The sequence below is a fragment of the Agelaius tricolor genome, unplaced genomic scaffold (assembly GCF_023055355.1).
Source record: "Agelaius tricolor isolate 1412-34295 unplaced genomic scaffold, bAgeTri1.0.p SCAF_14, whole genome shotgun sequence".
NCBI classification, from domain to species: Eukaryota; Metazoa; Chordata; class Aves; order Passeriformes; family Icteridae; genus Agelaius; species Agelaius tricolor.
Genome location: NW_027269274.1, coordinates 7,251,854 through 7,272,871, shown reverse-complemented (window position 1 = coordinate 7,272,871; position 21,018 = coordinate 7,251,854). Strand labels below are relative to the sequence as shown.

Genomic DNA, 21,018 nt, shown 5'->3' with positions numbered 1-21,018 from the left:
CTGGTTTGGATGCGAAATTGTGGCAGTGCTATTCACCACAATCTTTTGGGTATTAACAGGGAAAATTTAAAAAAAGACAAAAAAAAGTTGGATGAATACTTTCCATGATTTAAATTATGACTGCTTTTCAAATGCCCGGTGCTCTTGTTCAATAGTATCACAATTAGAGAAGAAAAACTCAGCAGGGGGAAATGGAAGTGAAAGCCCAGCACTGTTTTACTGGGAGGTCTGAACTGAAAGAAAAATTGCTTCTACAAGGGCTGCCTACTGTATGTACTCTATCAGTGTATCTGCTTTGGATACAGCATGGGTTTACAGCTTCATTCATTAATTGCCTGTGTGCATTTACTGTCTGTGGCTGTGATCACTTCTTGAATAGGGTGACTTCAATGCCACACACATGCTAATCAAAGTTTCCTTTGGCCAAAGATGCTCCACTGACCCAGCCACAGAGCTGCTCACTTCACAGAATGACCAAATATGATTCATCTCTCCTATCTGATCTTGTCACCCTGAAAGAAAATAGAGCTGCAGAGGACTGCCATTGGTTAAGGCCTGGTCATGATTTTGGACTTAATAAAGCCTGCCAGATTTACAGAAACTTAGTATCTCACAAACACAGACTGTGGAGAAGGAGACAGAAGTCCTCTGCCTGAAAATACAGGTTACTGGTTTGTGCCAACATCGTCTAGACCCTCCTTTATAAAAGAGTAGAGAGCAGTGAAATATTTTCTAAATGCAAACAGCAGAAAACAACTCAAGGTACTAGAGAGACCAATTTGATTCTTATTTATGTCTCAACATATGTTATATTCTTAGAGGGGCTTCTTGACTCCCCCTTTTACAGTGGAATGGGACAGGCATCCTTCCAAAATCAGCTAAAAGGAAGAAGTGTGAGACCATATCTTGCTGTGCCATCACTCACATTTTTGCTGTCCTATACTTTTCCAGGATCCAGGACAGGAAGCTCAAATCTAGCCAGACACCTGGGTTTGCCTTGCCCAACTTCTGACCATTAGAAGCAAAGTTCACACTAGGATCTCCTGGGTCAGTGGGGATGAGTGGACAATTCCAGCAGGTGATGCCCCCCCAGCCATCTGCAAGCTCCTCTCTCCACGAGCAGCCTTCTCCACATAGTAACAGCAGAAGGTTGCTCCCTTTAAAGGCTTTTACAATTAGTTCTGTGGTTTGTTGGGAGATGCAGCACATTCACAAAGCCAGTACACTCCACCTTAATTTCACAGAAAGGACACCTAAAATGTTGAAAAATCACTATCAAGGTTGGTCTTCTTGTTTCATCATTCCAGAGCTTTGTCCAGACAGGAGCAGGCACAGTACCAATTCTTTAAAGCATGTCCTCAATCTCCTTACTCTGCTTTGCAGCAATAGCAGCACCCCTCATTAAATAATAATGTGCACTACTTGTACACAGCACTTAATAAATAAACCAACAACTAGGCCCTTTCACATGCCTCATCCCCTGGCTTTCCCCTGGCAAATGATGTGCTGAACTTACACTAAGGCACGGCTTTTTTTTTTTTTTAAGAACACCAACTATGAGCAATAAACACTATGACTGAATGTATCCCAGACCTTGCATTCTGCAGTCCTCCCCTTAATGTAGCACTGTTTCAGATCACGGAGTCTCAGTCTCATTTCAATGTCCTTTTGGTTTTTCCTATCCCCATTTAAGGCTGCAAGCACAGGAGTGATGAAGCAGACGGGTGTCGATGAAAATCGCCTTGGGCAGCATCACACCTTCTGGAATACTTAAATTTGAATGTATGTGCTATCACAGGAATACATAATTCCCAAGTGCATAGGAACACTCAAGAAATTAGACAGCTGGCGAGAAAAGCAAGACATTCATCTGTGAAAGAGAAGGTGCATGAGCTCAACCCTTACTAGACACCAGAGAATCCATGTGAAAGCAATGCTATGTGTGCTCTGAAAGCCAGGGAAAACACAGTCAGAGCTTGCACTTACTTGATACTGGAAGAAACCAAGTACAAGGGGTAAGTGTAAAGAAACATTAATCTTCAACACAGCTCCTAGTGTCGTGCAGGAGAGCAGGGACTGAAAATGAGAGCTCTGGGAACAGGGCCCCACCTGGGATCACCATCCAGAGCTCCAGCAGAGTATTCCATGGCAGTCCAGGAGGTTCCTCCACAGCAGTGTGGCTGTCTGGGTGACACTCAGGGTAAGGGAATCCCTACAGGATCTTGCCTTTATTCTGGAGAAAAACTCAGCTGTTTAATCTAAAGCAGAATTTTTGTCCCACAGTGGCTGAGCTGGATAAGAACCAATCCTGCAGAACAGCTATGAGGGAGCATCAGGAAAGGTTCTGAATTCCTAATTAAAAAGGGCAGTAAATCACTTGCACAAAGACCTCTCATAATAGATCACATACTTGCACTTGGGTAATAACTTTTTATTGCAGTTTTTGCTGTGCTTAATGACTTGTCCACAGCCTCCACTTTCAGAAATGGGAACATCACAGCATAAATCTCAGGAGCATTATGGAAATATTGTCACACAAAAGGGGACTTGAAGAGCAGGTGAAACCAAGCTAACAGCAGAACCCTTCAGATGCAAAGTCATGCATAGTATCATCAGAAAACTGTCTCCTAGGCATGCTAAATAGCTGCAAGTGAAGAAATCTTGTGTCAGGAATTTGGACATCACTTTGTACCCTCCAGCCTTAGCCACAGGGGCTAAAACCAACTGTCCTGAAGCTCCTGTCCCTGTCATTTTCACCTCTCAGCTCAGCAGCATCACGGGCTCAGGGCATCTGCACCATGCTCACACAGACCAAAGGTGAAGGCCTCTCCTGGAAGACATTTCCCCAACAGATGCCTTGGGGCAGACTGACCCTGCTCAGAGCCTCACCCCAGGAACAAGGACTGCACCCCACAAACAATGGTGTCTGATGTTTGCTGTACCCAGCCACCTGCTTTAACACATTCCTAAGGCTCCCAGAGATTTCCTAAGGAGAAAGAGCTGCAAACATCTGCACAGCTGTGAAATGAAGTAATGTGACTGGAAAAGCAATCCAATCAGTGTGGGTAATTAAGACAGCTTATATTTAATGCTGAAGCCAATTAGAAGAGTGAGGAGGAGAAAAAAAAGTAAGAAAAAGCAGCTATTTCCTAAAATTTCCTTTTGCTTTGTTTTTTACCCAGCATCATGAATTTTGCTTACACAGGGCTTAGCTAAGCATGCAAACCTAAATATGAATGTCTACTTAAAATTGTGTAGCCACACAGGACCTGTTCCTGAGCTTTGCCATGTCTGGGAGAGACCTACCAGGCCTGGCAACAACAGCTGTACTGAGGGATGCACACCAGGAATTAAACTCTACTCTCACTCACACCAACATAAACCCCTTCAGTTTAGCAGAGTCAAATTAGTTAGATGGAATATTTGAAATTTATGCATCTCAGAAGGACTTTTCTCATTTTACCACAGGGGAGTGTTCACACCATCTCCCAAGAAACTGCAGCAGCAAAACACTGACTGCAACAGAACACTCCCATCACAGCCCTCTCTGTGCAAAGCCACGAGGCACCATTTCAAACTCCCTGGCCTGAGGCAGGGGATTCCTCAATGAAAAGACCAGATTTTCCCCTTCTGCAGACAGAGAAAGCATCCCTGCTTGCCAGCCTCCTTTCCCAGAGGGCTTCTCCCTTTGCTGCTCAGTGCCCATCTCCCAGAAGGAGAAGGTGACTAAACAGCACTGGAGAAGGATGCTGTGCAGGTCCTGTCCCTTTTCATGGTCAGACAGAGGGCTCTGATGGATGTGGCACACTAATTTGAAACAAGAACTCTGGCTGAGTGATAAGCTTGGAGGCTTGGTGCAGGGATCTGAACAAGGGCAGCCTGTCAGAGCAGAGCAAAGCAGCAGAGCTGTCAGAGCACCTTGAAACACATCAGGGAGCAGCATCAGAGACAGCACAAAGATAAAACCAGACACCCCTGTCTCCTAGGGAGGTGGCTAAGGGAAAGGAGATGGGAGAGATTTAGAAGTTTACTAAAGACATCACTTCATCAAGAGTGAATTTCTGGAAAGGGGACAAAGCTCAAGCCCTTGGTCATGACAAATGTAAGATGTGGCATGAAGTCAGATGAGAGTCACTGAGTGTCCTTTCTCCAGCACTGCCCTACAGCACATGCTGAAGAAAACTACATGGAAAAGAAATCCCAAGCAATGCCAAGTGGCCTTTCCTCCTTATGAAAACAACAAGCTCCATCCTCAACTCTCATTCTCTGAGCTACTGCACCCTTGCACTAGCACTGAAGAGACTGCTCTGCAAGGGGGATAGATAACCTCAAAATGAAAACACTTCCAGAGGAGCAGCCCACACCTCTGTCCCTTCCTGGCATGCCAAATGCACAGACAGGTTGGCCAGGTTCTTCCCCACCAGTATTTACTGCTTTTACCCCAAATGGTTCAGCTCAGTTCAATCAGGGACACCCAATTTTCACTATTGTGATGGAGACTGAGACTTATCTGGGTGCCAAAATAACTCCAGAATCTGTAGCATTTATTCACAAGGCACATAGGTCCTTGCTGTTGTTTGGGTCTCTTTTCTTTTGTTCTGCTCACATCAGAGAAAGGTGATGTGGGATGCTGACCATGAGCACTGCCACAAGCACAGGTCACTGTTTAAATATATCCAGCAATTTCTCTGGACACTTTAGGACAGGGAGGTTGTGGCTGGATCTTTTGTGCTACTCCCAAACCCCTTGAGAACCCTGTTCCCAGGCTGCACAAACAGCAGCACTACTGACAGCTCCTGAAGGACATTTTGGAGACATGCAGAGGACAGACCATAGGCCAGTACACAGGGAAGGGGGGAGAGGTATAAACCCCACAAACATCTGCAAGAATACAGTTCCAGCACAAAAAGCAGTAAAATCCTTCTCACACTGGGATTTGAGATATCTTTGAGAGGCATCTGTGTGTTAGGGCGTAATACACAAAAGCTTTTTCTTACACAACTTATTAAAAGCACTACTAATAAAACACTGCAAGCCTGATCTGAAATGAACCTTGCTATTTCAGGTCTGGCTTTCTCTAGAACTGTGCCATCCCCTGCATCTGTGCTGAGGCAGATAATCCTCACATGAAGGGATTGGGCTTAAAATGTCAGTAATCCAACATGAAGCCAGAGAAGAAATATAAGGCCAGTGTTTACTGTTGTCCCAAAACCCACACTCCTTGCACCCAACTCATCTGATGGCTGGGTACTGGGTACTGAGGGCTGCTAACCCTGCTGCTGCCCTGCCTCTCTCCACATCTGCAAATGGGATTCAAGGTCCAAAGTCACTAAGATGCTTTCTTCTCAAAAACTGCCAGTTTTGCACCAGAATGATGAAAAAAGGATCTCACACAGACCTAGACTGGTGCTTTTGGCAATCCTCCCCTGGCTGGTGAACTGCCTTTTGCCATTAGAGATGTGGAAGCTAGGCTGGAACCCCTGGCATGGCACTGAGCTGAAGAGCAGCCACCATCACCAGTGTGCTGTCACTTTGTGCTCTAGCTGAGGGCTGGCATTTGAAGGACACATGAGATTAAAGTGAGCAACCCCACAAGTTAGGTAAAAAGATGTCCTACAAGTTTGAGGGGCTCCTAACACTCTCCACCCCAGGACAAGGGGCTGTGATAGAAAAGTGAAGTCTTCCAGTGAATCTTACTGTTCAAATGTAAATTTTCTCCCCTGATGCTTATAAGAAATTTAGCCTTCTGTAGCCTGTAGAGCCTCCAGACAATGGCAAAGCTGAATTTCACTCAGTTTCAAGGCTGGCAGTTTAGAAATGCTGCCTGATTCCAGACCTGCATTCACTGCATATTCTGAGCACAGGTGCTTAACCCACACTTTTTGAGCCTCTGAGACATAAAACTTCTGGGATGTCCAGAGGTAACTTGCTTTGGTGTTCACAGTTTCACAGTGCTGAGGCTCATAATCCCCAAGTGTTCTTCACCCCCAGGCCAGGCAGCATCCCTGCCAAAGCACACAAATCCTGGGATGCTGGGCAGGGAGCAATCCCTCATGCCTCCACTGAGCTGCTTCCTTTCTCTAGGGGTGGTTTGCTTATTACAAAAAGCACAGAAGCAAGCACAGTGTGAATGACCTCAGTGAGACTGATGTCAGCATCTAAACTAACACCTCCAAAGGCTGTTTTGCATTGCCATAAATCCTTTGTTTCTAAGGCAGCACTGCTCAAAAATGCACCAAAACATTCTCTGAGCTGTTTCTATCACTGCCCTCATCACCAGAGCACCTGAGGGCCTTCAAGTCTTGTATTAAGCAAGATGACAAACATGTCACATCTGATTCATTCCCTCTTTCCTTCTCAAGAGAACTTAGGTGCAGTAAATTGCTTTCACAGAGCTTTGGTTTCCTGTATCTCTGCTGCTGTGCCTGGGAGGGGAGGCAAGGTGCAAGAAACACCTCTAATGCAGAGAGGAAAGAAGGACAAGCCTTTTGTGATGGCCTCTGCTTTCTGTGAAGATTATTCTAGAGCCTCAGCTCGGCTGGTCTTTGGTTCTGGAAAGAAAAGGTCTTAGGACCCTCTTGGAATTCAACTATCAAACCTGCTCCTCTCCTAAGCCATTTCCATAGGTATTAGCCCACGTGCTGGAGCAACCCAGAAGTCTGGAAGCCTGGCTCACACCTCTGCAGGAAGCCAGTGCAGAGAGAGGATGAGTGTGATGGACTTGCATGACTTTTATCACACCACAGCACTCGGTGTTGGCTGCATCTTGAGGGCTGATGGCTTCATGCCCAGACACTGTACATTTAATTATAATAAAAAGACCCACTCAGTTAAAGAGTTCACTCCTGCAGGTCTTATTTTGAAAGCAATTCTCATAGAAATAGTCCTGCATTTTGCAGTGAGAAGACCTGTGCATGGAAGGGCAGATCCTGTGAGCAAAGGTGGGATGAACAGACCAATCTAAACAAGTACATGCAACCCAGGAGAAATGTGCTTTATCAGTATGAATGGTAGCAATTTCCCCTAAATAGAGCCCAACTTTCTCCACTGAGGCAATAAGAATACCTAAAATAGTGACAATTGTAAGTTCTCATGGAAATTTTGCTCTAAGCTCAGCTCTCTTCCTTCCTTCTCTAAAGCAGATTTCAAAGCATTTTGAAAAGTCAGCCAGGCTGCAGCACTTTCCCTGATTGGGAATATTGTTTATGAACAGCTTACTGCAGATTCCTGCTGCTCTGGTGCAGCACAGGGCATGAGGCACCAGCAATTTCTGTGCCTCTGTGAGAGGACAGTGACAGAGGGAGGGCAGCCTGTCCTGGTCTCTCACTGCTCCTGAGCTGCTTGCAGCGCTTGTGCACTGCCAATCCTGCAGCCAGGTGGTTCTGGATTTCCTTCCACAAGCTTGGGAAGCTCCTGGCAAAACACCTCTGAGGACTGGCCACAGGGAAGGGGATATGAGCACAATAGCACTGCTCCCTAGTCCTGGAGGAGCCTTCACACCACCTCAGCAATTCTCCACTGTCAGGAACCACATTGAAAATTTAATTTAAGTGTGAAATCTCTGCAGTCATTCAGAGAAACACTGCCTCAAATACAGAATGTTTCAAGTTAACTAATCCCACAAATTGGAAAGGAAATAAGCCATTCATCATTTCCTCCTTCCAAATAACAAAGGCCAATCACTACTGGTAGGTGCTTAACAACATCCAGGTAAGACAAAAGAAAGCCAAGTATGGGGTCAAAAGTGAGGATTTGGGGACGAGGTCAAAGAGGACAGAACAAGACTCTGCCCTTGAATGGGACTGGGCCAGAGAGGTCTCAAATAAAGCTTTAACTGAGTAATTTGAAACTTCTCCCAGATCCTCCCTTCCACCTCTGGCTGCCAGACTGTGTCCCTGCCAGCTGTTCTCTCTCTCGTAGGACTGCCAAAACCCTGACAGTGAGGACAGGATAATGTACCTATACCTGATGGCACCAGTTCAGATGGACACTCAGGCAAGTACTTATCTAAGCACATGCTTAACTCCATCCCTATTTAGTAAAGCACTTATGTGTAGGCACAAATTTATCTCTCTATGGCTACACGAGACATAAGCCTCTCATTAACACTTTACTCCCCTCGGGCAGGGCTTATGTGCCATTTTTAGCTGCAGGACAACACTCTGCATGTGTGCAAGGAAGGCCATGCTTCTCCTCTGCCTCTGAGAGTCCCCTCTGCCCTCAGCATGCAGGAGGCAGAGCTATCTGCAGTGACTCAGCAGTGCAGAGACAGGGCAGAGCAGTGTGGTGGCGAGAGACCAAAGAGCAAAGCAAGGCTTACGTTGGCTTTGAGGCTTCAGCCTGGTCTGTCTGCAGCTTCTCCCCCCCTTCCACCTCCATGGTGCAGTACACGATGCGGTTGGGGGCCAGCGACTTCAGCCCCTGCACCTCCATGATGACAACCTGCAGGCAGAGGAGGAGAAGCGTTAGAGGAGCAGCTCCTTCACACCCTGCTGGAGCCCATGGGGGCAGCCAGGCCCTCCACGTGCTGCTGGATGTTCTCAGGGGCAGGAGGCAGGGATGGTGGCACTGCCCAGGCTGAGGGGACACTGTGGCATCAGCCAGGTCTGTATGGAGACCAGGATTCCCTCTGACTGCACATGGGCTCACTGAAACCCTTGGGTGTCCAGGGCTGTACCGAGCTTCAGGAGATGGGCTTCACAGATCTAGTATTGCTCCATCTAGAAATGCCTTAATATGTGAAATCTAGGGGAAAAAATGCACACAACTACTCAGCTTGTGCCAAAAGCATATTTTCCGTATTAATTTCCATTATATTAATATTAATATAAAATGGTTTGGGGTTGGCATTTGAAGACCGTCTGGTCCAATCCCCATGCTGAGACATGGACATCTTTCAGTAGATCAGGTTGCTCAGAGCACCATCCAACCTGATCTTCAAAAACTCCAAGGATGAAACACCTATGTCTCATTTGTTCCCTGTTCCAGTGTCCTACCACCCTCATTAAAACCCTTTTCTTTCTTATACCAAATTTAGATCTACCCTGTTCTAGTTTAAAACTGCTGCCCCCTGCCCACCCTATAGCTCTGATAGAAAAAACAAAGAAACCCCCAAAAAAACCCCAAACAAGCCCCCCCCCGCCAACAAACACCCAAAAACCAAACCAAACCAAAACCAAACAAAACCAAAAATAACTTCCTTCATCTTGCTTATAGAAAATCTTCCTAATTAAGAAGTCACCACCTAAGTTTTGTGCAGGTAATTAATTTTTTTCCCTTCTTTTTAAAGGTGATTAATCCCATTAACCACATACCTTAAACATTTCTACAAGAATCACTGTGGGAGTTTCTGTTCATGTTCTATTACAGCTATTTATGTAGTATATACACAGGGGTTTAAAATTCCTCTCCTCAGGTCTTCTGATCTGTCTGGAGCTGAGGATCCTGTCCCTGGCACACAGAGCTCCACAAAGCCTCTGATGAGTGCCCATTTTTGGTAAAAGCTTTCTTGCAGCAGGAGTTTTGTGCACTGAGCAGTGCCCAGACCTGCCAGCTCCTGAAGTCAGTGCTTCACTGGGCTTTGGCTTCCCACCAGATGGGGTTCAGCTGGAGCAGAGCATTTGTGACACCCTGCTGTAAGGGTGGCCCTTCACACACAGCTGTACACACTGCACAGCTTCTGCTCTTGAAGGCATCATCTCTGGGTTCACAGCCCTAGTTCTACATAAGACTGAACTGAATACTATCAAGATGGTTTCAGACACTTAATGAGTTGAATTCTGAGACTGGACAACCAGGGTTGTTAAGTTTTGCATTAGCATGATATGTATAACAAGAGACTCCCTAGGAAGAGAAATAAACAGGAAACTACACAAAACCAAAATTTTCTGGTTTTTCTGCATCCTACATTTTTGACTCCATCCTGCTAGTTGTTTTGACAATGTAACATAAACCCACTCATTGACAGACAACAACAATTCTGTAGGGGTGAGTTGATGACTCCTTGAAGTAAATATGCCCACAAATAGACCACAAATGTGTTTGCACAAAACAACTGAGTTGGCTGAAAACAGCTACAGAGCAACCAGGACTGAGGCAGCAACAGCACCCTGCCTTCCCCTGGGCTGCACAGACAAACTGCTCAACAGAGCACTGAGCAGAAAATCAGCATGCAACAGAGAGCAAAGAGCAACCCAGCACAGCACAGGATATCCACACAAACTGCAAATCAATCTGTTGGGTGAATTCAAACCCCAGGGATTTTTCACAATTCTTCAAAGAGGAAGCAATTCTCGCAGGGAAATGCAGCGAGCCCTCTAGCTGGCAATAGTTAAAAGTGCTGATATTTACAGTGTTGCATTATTGTAATGGTTGTGGGGACAATACAGGCTCAGGGTCACTGGGCTACACTCAGTAACAAACTGCATGAAGAGATCAGGTAATATACCTGATGCAGATTTCTGAGCCATTTGATATACATCATCACAAAATGCCAGACTGCACATCACACAGATTGCTCCAACAAGGTGCTGAGACACCAGAAAGGACACAGTGTTTAATCACAGGTAAGGCTTCCAGTAAACAGAGAGTGATTTCTACTCACCTCTCTCCACCTAACCTAAATCTGAACTGAGCAGAAGTTGGCTGCTGTGCTTTTTACTCCCATGAACTGTACACACTGCTGTGTGCATGTAGCTTACCTCCAGGGAGAATGACAGCACGACATCTGACTTGGAAAGCTGGTTCTCATTCTCCTCTCCCATGTCAATTATTGAGGTGTTGTGGCTACGTTTCAGCTTCTGCAGCTTGAACTCAGAGCCTCCTTTAGACACAGGCATGCTCTCCAAGTTTGCCATCAGGAGATTGACAGATGACTTCAGCTCCTCAATGTACATGTTCTCCATTTCTTTGGACACAAACTTGGGAAACTTGCGCTCCTTGGATTTGGAAACAAACACAACAGAATGAATGTTTGTGACAATCAACAGCCACTTGTTGCAGTGGGAGAATCCCCCAAGAGCATCTGTAGAGATTTGTGAGCAGGGAGCTCCTACAAACCAGATGACAAATTACAGCTTCCCCCTGAGTAATGTAGAAACATTATTGCTAGTTTCTCACTGAATTACTACTTGGTACTTGTCCAACTTTCCTGTATCTTGCATGCACTTGAATTTCACTGACTTTTCTATCTGCAAATGGGCTTTTTCCAATGGATGGCATTTTCCTCAATTACAAACACTCCAGGCCAGATCTCAACTGAACTTTGTGACCAACAGCAACTTACTAAGGATTCAGAGGAGGCTGACAGTAACAAATTTGCTTTCCAGTCTCCCAGTTGTGCCAGCTCCTTTAAAAACACTTCTGAGCAGTTGCTTCATCAGGTTTCCAGCTGTGAAAGGAGCCCAAAGAGAGAAAACCAGCCATGTGTGGGCAGGAATGTTTGGTCCTAACTGGAAGAAGAAGTAAAACATCCTTTCCACTACTTGCCAAGGCCTGAGTCTCCCCCCAAGAAGACAACTTTTCACTGTGAGACTTTCCAGTGCTGCTTGCTGTCAACAGAAAATTTAAACTCTAAAACTAAGGGTGACAGTGAGAGGAAAATATGATGTTCCCTAATTAATATTCTCAGCTTTGAACTGCTGCCCATCACCAGCCTGAGTCCTGCATCTTCTGTCAACTTCTCCCATGGCCTGAATCTGCTCAGGATTTGAATGTCTCTCAGTGGGTTACAAGCACTGTGCAAGGTGTAAAACAGAGAGGCAGCATCTGCAGCCAGGGAACACAAGGCTGATGTGCAAACAATCTTGGTGGCAATTCACAGCATTGTAAAAAGCCATTTGTAAAATGTATGCTAGGAAAGAAAATAAGGTCATGTTTCTTCTAGAAGACTGTCATCAGGGTGCTGAAAGAGCTCTCCTCTGCACTAATTTTTGCATCAGTCCTTAAGATCACTACAAGCAGAGCTCACAGCAGCACTCACACCAAGCAGCTGAAGTATGGCCATCTGTTTCCAGCCTCAATCCTGGGAAGCAATTCCCTCATGTAAATTAGACCTACCATAAAATAAACTACTTAATCAGCCTCCTGTATTGTCTGTGCATTATATAAGTTGCAAGTCACCCCTAGGAAAAAAAAAACCAAACAACAGTTTCATAGATTTTGAGAACTACTGCTGCAGCAATGATGTTCAGACATTATTGCTTTTTTACCCTGCTGTCATCCATCTCTCCAGGGACTGCAATTTTGGCACTGCCCTCACAAACCTCTTCAGCAGTGCAGCAAGGACTGAGACATTTCACTGTGTGCCACCAGCAACTTCTTGTATTAGGACTAAAATGTAGTTTGAAGTGATGCATAACAGTTTAACTGGGACTATTTAACTGATGTTGGAAACGCAGAGATGCAGATCTCAAGTCTCAAGTCACCCATCAGACTGGAGATAAAGCTGGGGGAAGTCTGGAGTAAGAAACTATCAAGAGATGCAGACAACAGCAAGAAAGGGCATTAGTCACCTCCCCAGGTGCTGGGAGCAGAGAGAGGATCAGGAATAGGGAGAGGCACAAGCATGGAGGCAGGCAGAGTAGGATACTGAGGAATGACCTGCCCAGCAGGCTGGAGCAGAGGGGGTCCAGCCCCAGCCAGACATAGCACTCCAGTGTCACCACCAGGTCTCATTTAGTTGCTCCTACACGTGCTCCTCCTTGTCCTTGAGGCCAGGTGACTGGGAGGGGGAAAAGGCACCACAGGACAGTAGAGCACTTGCCACTGCAGAGAAAAATACACGTCTGCCTTGGCATCACTAAGCTCTCAGCTGTAATGCTGCTCTATTTAGCTGCTTGAAAAGTACAATACACAGACTGAAAAGCCTGTCCAGATTCAGCTTTAAAACATCTGCTTGCCACAGAGTGTGATCCTCAAGCTGCCTGGCTCCAAGGCTGGGCTGATGTGCTTTGATGCACTGGGCTCAGTGGGGGACCTTGCCTAGCACTGCCCTAGTGCTGCACTGAGCTGCACTCTACTGGGCACAGGGGGAGGCAAAAACACCCAGAGCTGTGTCCTGGCATGCAGAGGCAGGAAAGCTGGCACAACAGTGACTCGTTCAAGGTCACACAACAGCTCAGATGAAGCCTTGCAGAGCCACCGGTCCCGTAAGACTCCACAGCCTTTGCTGCCTCTGAAGTGCAAATGTCCTAGTGTGAATTTCTTTATTTAAAAACGAGGTATTAATTTGCCTCGAGCATGGAATCTCCAAGACAGACACCTCAGTGCTGGTTTCACAAGCACTGTAAGCCTCCCTGTGCAGCAAATCTGTATTAAAAGCTGCAAATTAGAGATAAAAATGGAAATGCTATCCTTTCACTGAGCTGAATTGTGAACCTGCCCTCTGTTACAGGGAAAGCCACCTTGCCCTGAAAGGAGGCTACAGAAGAAGATTCAAAAGGTCATTTAGATGCCTCCAAAATATGGTATTCATGGATCTGAAAGAACAAGGTTTCTTGCAGGCAGATGCTGGCGGGACCTGACATTCTGAAAGGAAAGTCTGCTGCAGTACCATGACAGAGATTAAATATCCCTAGCTGCCAACTGAAACCCAGGTAAGCCCCTTTTACTCTAAACCACCCTCCAAGCTACACTGTTGTATTTTGAAGGTTGAATTCTGCACAGAAATATGTCAGGTTATGTTGAGAAATTTTCCCCTGACTTTCTCTTGGATGGCCAGCAGTGTCATGGTTTGTTTTCAATATCCTTGGGGGAAGAATGGAAATGGCAAATTCTCATTTGCAAAAAATAATTCATGATGCTGCAGCTTCTGCTGGCTGCTACTGAATCATGCATATTGTTGTTCTACATACCATAAAGAGAAAATGAAATCACAAAACCAGGCAATCTTTTTCTCAGGGCCTGGCTACCTATCTCAGAACCAGAGCAGCTGTGCTCAGTGCAGAGGCTTACATTTCACTGCAAATAAATACTATAGGTTTTCTTGACAAGAATGAAATGGCAAAGGGCCAAATGCTGAACAAAAGAGCTACAGTGAATTTGCTGTTTTGCTGCACCATTGATTGGCTATGTGGTCCTTGGCCATCTCACTAATTTTATCAGTCAAGAGGGGAAAACCAGAGCCTATGTCCCCAAAGACAAAACAGCAGCAGATGTTTAACAGAGGTGTTAGTGAGGAGCAGCGGTGCAGGCTCCATCAGCACCATTGTCAATGCCTGACTATAAATCAATATGCTCTGCTTTTCACATCCAGGCATATCAGTGTGGTTGCAAACAGCTCTGATATTACCTATCTTATAAAAAATCCTAATTTGGGCCCAGCTCGGTGCTGGGAGGACTGCTGCTGAAAGGCAGGCCCCTGGACTGAGCTTGTCTCTGTGATTAGATTTTTTTTTGCCTTGTAGTAATGGTTTCTTGATTATCAAGAACAGCCAGATAGATCATTCCAAATGACTTCAGCCCCATTAGGGCTTTATCAGTGACTCAGAGCATCTGATTAGAGGCAAGGAGAAAACTCAGCCATGCTGATGTCAACAGGATCCTCTCCATCATCTATGGTCCATTGGAGGCCACTGTGTAGGGGTGTGATTTGCTCCTCGGGAGATGGCTCCTTGCAGAAGGGTCTCCAGGGACATCAGCTGAGTCCTTGGTTATCAAAGCTGTCTGGAGCTCTCCAAACAGCAGTAATGTCTGCAGGGGGCAGTGATGGCCTGACTGCTCTCATGCACAGTGTGAACTTCTTTGGGACAATACATCTGAAGGACCTTTATTGAGGCAGCATTTCCCTACAGGCAGGAAATTGTGGCTCCTATCAGCCCAGCAAAAACCACAAATCCCATTAGGATGATTCCTGGCTCCTTTTTTACACACGATTATCCACCTTATTGTCTAGCATAGAAATGTGACACCTCTGAGGATTCACAAGGGATTTTTCAGGGACCTAAACTCTCCCAGCTCATCAGGACATTCCAAGAAATGCACATCAGAATGGCTTCATCTCGCAGCTAAAAATCTGATCACTTCTAACCGGTAATTATTATGAGAAGAAACTTGTAAGAGAATGACAGGACCTGGGGGCTGCATCAAACTCCTTGTATACTCCTAAATGAAGAGGTTATTAATGACAGTAGACTTCTGGTTTTACCTTGGCAATTTGTTCTGCCATTTGGAGACGTCCATCTAACTCACGTCTGATCTGTGCTGCTTGCTCATCAGGGTTGTCCAGCTGTAGAAAAACAAAAGGCAAATCAAGGTGAAAAATTAACCAATGCAACTCCTTCAGGAGCAGTTCAGTTCTTCAGGCTGACCGCCTGTGCTACATTGCTGATAGACAGAGCAAGTGGTGAGGGGCCACATTCTGGAACAGAAGCCCCCACAAAGGACAAACACAAAGTTCACCAATCCAAATCAGCTTCTGATGCCTGCCCTGCTGCCTCCTGGGGCTGAGCATCCTCACCCTCAGGCAGTCTGGTGCAGTGTAGTCTGGAAAGTTACAGCCACAGTGATGACAAAAGTTCTGATTCTCAGCCTAATGAGTGATGAGCTCATCTGTTGGTGCTCACTGGATCAGCTGAAACACCACGTTGCCCCTGACCCATCGCTCTCCACAGCATCTCCTCGTCAGTCACATACGCTGCTTCACCACTGATTTTCCAGAGAGCCAACAATGACTGGGGCTAAGATTGATGGAAAGTATATTTTTGATTAGCTTTTGAAAGCCTTTGTTATGGATTTAATTCAGGAAAACTACAAAGTGTCCTGACTGCGATCCAAATCCATTGAAGCTTCAACAGCTTCATTCACACCAGCTGCCCAACATAACCTGCTGGTGTGGTTGATCTTTATATTCCTGATCCCACCACCAGCACAGAGCCCTGGATTACCAGCACCTTTCAGGATCAGGTGCCCCTGTCAGTTTCTCCATGAACAAATGTACCACACAACTATCCTGCACCTCTGGAAGAATCTCTTGGAGCTGCTTCATTAAGGGTAGGAAATGTACAGACCCAGATTTCCATTTCTTTGCAATTCTGAAAGAGGGAGCATTATTTGAATTCTATCTGAGCTACAGTAATTGAGGTTAATCACACACTACCCAAAATAACTCAGGAGCTAAATTTAGAAACTGAGGCTGCTGCTGTGGAGGAGGGTTGATTTTGCAGTATGATAATGAGCCAACAAACTGCCTCACGCTTTCTGCACTATCTTGATTGTGCAGATGTTTTCCAGTGATGCTACAGGTGTCCAGGAAAGATCTGACTGCAGAAGATTATTTTTCTGAGGAGCCAACAAGCAGCCTAGGCAGTCTCTGTGGCTGTGGTTGAGTGGGTAAGGTATTGCTTTCCAGGGCTGTGCTTCCCAAGACTAAATAGTGACACCAAGCCAAGTAACCTGGTACTTAAAAGAAACAAAAAAATCTTTCCAGGCTGTATTTTCAATAATTCTGCATGATAGCTCCATGACAAAAACTGATCTTTGGGAAAGCAGTCCTGGTCTGTAGTAGCCAAAATAACATTTTCTTCTTGTTGTCTACAGAATGGTACTAATGAGACAGCCCCTGCCTGTCCTCCTGGCACCTTTCAGCAGCTCTCTTGTGACTAAGGGCAGCATCCTAACAGCTCAGTCATTGTCTCCTACTGTGCCTGGGAAGGACTCCTGTGCCTGGGAAAGGCTCCTGGTGCCCTCAGAGCAAGCAGAGTACATTTTACACAGCCATAACACTATATAGAGCCATTAAGAGAGTAATGCTGGAAAGGTGCAAATGTGAGGCATACCATCTAAGCAAGACCAAGTAAGGCAACACAGACCTTAATATCATTAAAACTCAATTTCTTAACTAGAGAATCAGCTATTTATTATCTGCCACATGCATGCCCACTTTATATTCAAGTACTTGACAGCCAAATACATAAATGATTTAAGAAGTCAAAGAGAAAATGAATTAGTTTCGTTCTGCATTATGACTATGTTATGTGTATGCTGCGAATAAAGCAAAGATATAAATCATAAGGTTGCCCCAGTCAATTAAATGTGAAAAGTATTATAGATTTCAGTATATACATGATTTGTCATATGCACTGGGCTTTTCTTCAGCAGCATGCCACAAATACATGATTTACATAATTCGTAATTCTCAACTGATCATTACCCAACTGCCTGCTGGTAAATTAGATGTTTTCATGTGTCTACCCACAACCACATTAGTTCTCTCTGCCTGCCCTGCAGAGATTACCTACATTGGTGTAACAGTTGCTAAAGCAAAAGAATAAAAATTAAAAAGTATGTGTAGATTAGGTTTTAAGGAACCCAAAACTGACCAGCACTGCAGCCAGCCTATCACTGCAGGCATTGCAGGGCAGGTGTCTACTTGAACCCTTTCTAAGCCTGGCTTAATTTCTCCTAAAATAATTAATGCAGCCAAATGCATATGCTGTGCAGGGTTATAGGTGCCAAATGCCTCAAAGAGAAAGTTTCAGGACACTCATCCTTTAACATGCCAGGAGCTCTGTAGCTCAGCAAATGGTTGATTAAGTATTTCAAAGCAAACATGCTCATGGTGAAGGCTGAACAAGATCACAATATGGGTGACAATTTTGCAGCTTTGATGTAGGACTTTAGGAGAGATCTTTGTCTCATAAAAGGTGGCTTCATTTTGTGATGCACAGTGTGAGAAAACACTGAAAAATTCATAAGCCACATCAATTAATAATGAATCTGTCAGTCCAGGAGTACTCACAACATGTGGCAACAGCATCATGGAGTGCTCCAACTGAAAGAAACATGGCCTCCAAAGTGACTCATGGCAGGGATGCCCTTGGTTTCTTACCACAAAGCTGCTGTTTTAGGAGATTAAGTGCAATGAGGCAGGACACACTGGCACCATGGGCACACATATGCTCCATGTCAATGTCACAGACTGCTCTGCAGCACCCCAAAATGTGACAAACCCCCTCCCCTGAGGAGGAGATTGCCTTATTTTGCTCCTGTGTAGGTAAAACAGGCTACACTGCAGGGATTCAGTCATTTCCATAATTCAGTAAGAGCTGCACAGTTGCTGTTTGCTGTGGACAGGTGCTGGCTCCTGCTATCCCAGCAAACTCCTAGGTTATCTAATGAATGCCTGCTGCATGAGAGCACTCAGGGGGCCCTGGAAGGGTGATTTAAAACAATAGAAAGGACTTGGATAATTCAGCAAGGGCTGATGATTCTCTCTTAAAGAGAAATCTTATTTCATGCTTCACAAACTTTAGGGCTGCACTAGATTCCTTGGTGAAAGCATTCCCTGGGATGTAGAGCAGCCTCTCCCTGCCTCAGTGTGAACCTCAGAGTGCTGCAACCCATCTCTGTGCCTCAGCAGCCACCAGGGCTGTGCAGGCTCCCACCCATTTCATCTGCCTGTGGATGCTGGGACCACCCCTGCTCCACCAGGAGAGCTCAAGAGGTCCACCCTTGGATTCACCCTTGGATTCACCATGGTCTGAGTGCTGTCTTAGACAGCTGTTGATGCCATGAACTGAGATGATTTTCCACCAGAGCTTGGTACTCACTGCTCATCTGAGAGTCTGATGGATCACCCAGCACGAGCTGGTGCCATGGCAAGGGCAGGCAGGTGCCAGGCATGGATCCAGTGCAGGAAAAGATGAAATCTCTCCATGTCCTCTCAGTTCCCAGCCTGCCTACCACCACAGCTCTCCACAGCTTTGCAAGGCTGCACCGGGGCGCTGAGGAAAGCTGAGACAAGCAAACCCAGCATGCATCTTTCCAGCAGGTTGTGCAAAGGTACCTCCAGATTTATGTGCAATGATAAATCAAGCTAAATGAGAAACCAGATTCAGCAAAACAGGAAGGGGAAGGAGAAAGTGCTGTCTGCCTTTGCAAATGTTTTGCAAGCTGTTTAGAAAAGGGATGGCAGAGCACATCCACTCACAGGGCACGCCTTTTCCATCTGTGGCCAGAGAACTTTTGAACCCTGCAAATCCCTCTGCAAGATCATCCGTGCAAGGTGTACGACACTGAAAGGGATTGAAAACTAAAGCTGTCCAGAGGCTCTGACCTCTGAGCCTGCCTTAATGCCATCTTCTTATGGCATTGCATAAGGATGCTTGGGGGCATGTGGGCAGCATACACTGAGCAACAGCTCCATGACAGAAACTGGAGCACTGGCTGGCCAATGCTGCCTGAGGTACACTCAGCTTGCCTGTGTTTCCTTATTATATGCTGAATTTACATCAGTTAATGCAAAGAGAATTGCCTGAATTTCCTAAATATGGTAATACACTACTATTGAGTTCCAAATTAAGTTTTACAGCTAGAATCAGCTGTAATTAATTCATCCCAATCCATCATGGAAGAGGGATCTACATATCCTCAAATCCTCATCTTTGATTAAAAGCTTAATGGTAGACACATTCATCACTTAATTCAAAATGGGCTTTGGCTTTTGGAGCTAAAGCAACTTGCATGAGGACCTAGTCCAGCAAAGCTGCAGTACCCTGACACTCAGCAGGATTAAATGTGACAGAATAAGATGTGGGAACATCTCCAATGGTATCTATGCAATAATTGTTTTTCTGCAGAAAGCTCTGAGCAAAAAAACTGGCAAAGCAGAAACTGGCCATGAAACAGCAACGTTTTGGTTCTATTATATGCTAAATCAGCAGAAAAAAAAGGGAGAGGAATGTAAAGAGAAGTTTATGGCTCCCACTTTTCAAAGACTAGGATAGCAAAGATTGCATTCCTGCTCGTTACAGCTCATTTTTGTATTTGTGAAGTTTAGATTTATCACAGCAGGAGATCTAAAGAGACCAACCTCCTGAACAGGCTGGTGTCTTTCACACGGGTTTGATGCAGTAAACTTTCCCATGAGGTCAGGGAGAAAGAAGTCAGGAGAATTAAACCTCTAGGCAGCAAATTTCCAGCACATAGAGAGGTTGCTACATGTTCTCAGTGGATGGCATCCTATGGTGGAGGTGGGAGCTGAAGCTGCTGGATCACACTTCTCCAGAAATCTCTGTATAGGTCACCATCAGACCCCCTTCCTACAGCAACAGGGAACTGCAAGGGAACTGCCTTCCACTGCAGAGGCAGCTATTTTAGTTCCTCTGACTTGCACCTAATATGCTGCTCACTAATTGGTATCAGCTTATCAAAATCCAGAGCAGAAACATCACATCTCCAAGTGCCTTTGATCAATACATAACAACAACAACTATAAATGATTAATAAGCAATCAGTATTGCTATGCTAAATTACTATATTGTGCTAATTAAAAGGTCAATTCCTCGCTTTTCTTAGAGCAGTGCCCAAACATCTGTGCTCTGAATCATTCAAAGGTTTCAGAGAAGTGTACCTCAGAGAGAATCTCCTGGTTTTGAACAGAAGCAGTATCAATTCTCAGCCATATCAATCCTATCTAAGCTATCACTGCATTTCAGAAAAGCCACCTCGTTTTTAAATAATAGCATTCAACAATATGAAAAAAAATCTGAAAAAAAAATATGGATTGGAATCCTAGCTTCACTAATTGGGAACATCCACCACCTCTCTTACTGCCTGATCCCCTCCAACAGGGCCTATTCTGCCCCTGAAGAGCCAGTGGCACAAAATGGATGTCTGGCATCTCTGAGAAGGGCCATGTGGAGCTGAGAGCTGTCATGTGGGATCTAACCTTACATAATACCCTTGTGAGGTGCTCTGGCACCTGCATTAAGGATCAAGGATGTGAGAAGAATTGAAGGAGACACAAAAAAGCAGCAAGAGGCATAACTATGAAAAAACAAACACAGGGAGCAAAAATGTGATGCTTTTAAAAGCAGTGAGTCTGTAAGTTGAGAGGAGGAGGAATGCAGCACAAGGCACCAGGTGTGGGGAGAGCTTAGCAGGTGGGGCAAGTCCTCCCATGGGGTGCACCATCCTTGTCCCCTTACTGGTGGGGACAGACAGCCCAGCAAACCATCTACACAATAGAGAAAAGGCTGTTCTTTGTCCATATTATATGTATGATAAATAATTTCTGTG

The 21,018-nt window shown here is 45.3% G+C and overlaps 1 protein-coding gene across 16 annotated transcripts in view; it reads right to left on the bottom strand.

The window, feature by feature from the left end:
• The window catches only part of CADPS (calcium dependent secretion activator), a 207,102-nt gene that overhangs the window by 123,068 nt on the left and 63,016 nt on the right, over positions 1 to 21,018 (bottom strand). For all 16 annotated transcript variants that reach the window (XM_071439465.1, XM_071439449.1, XM_071439460.1 and 13 more), the window contains exons 4-6: positions 15,146 to 15,226; positions 10,701 to 10,937; positions 8,321 to 8,442 (exon numbers count right to left, since the gene is read on the bottom strand). In XM_071439465.1, coding sequence (XP_071295566.1) covers positions 8,321 to 8,442; positions 10,701 to 10,937; positions 15,146 to 15,226 — 440 coding nt within the window. The remainder of the gene's footprint in view (positions 1 to 8,320; positions 8,443 to 10,700; positions 10,938 to 15,145; positions 15,227 to 21,018) is intronic.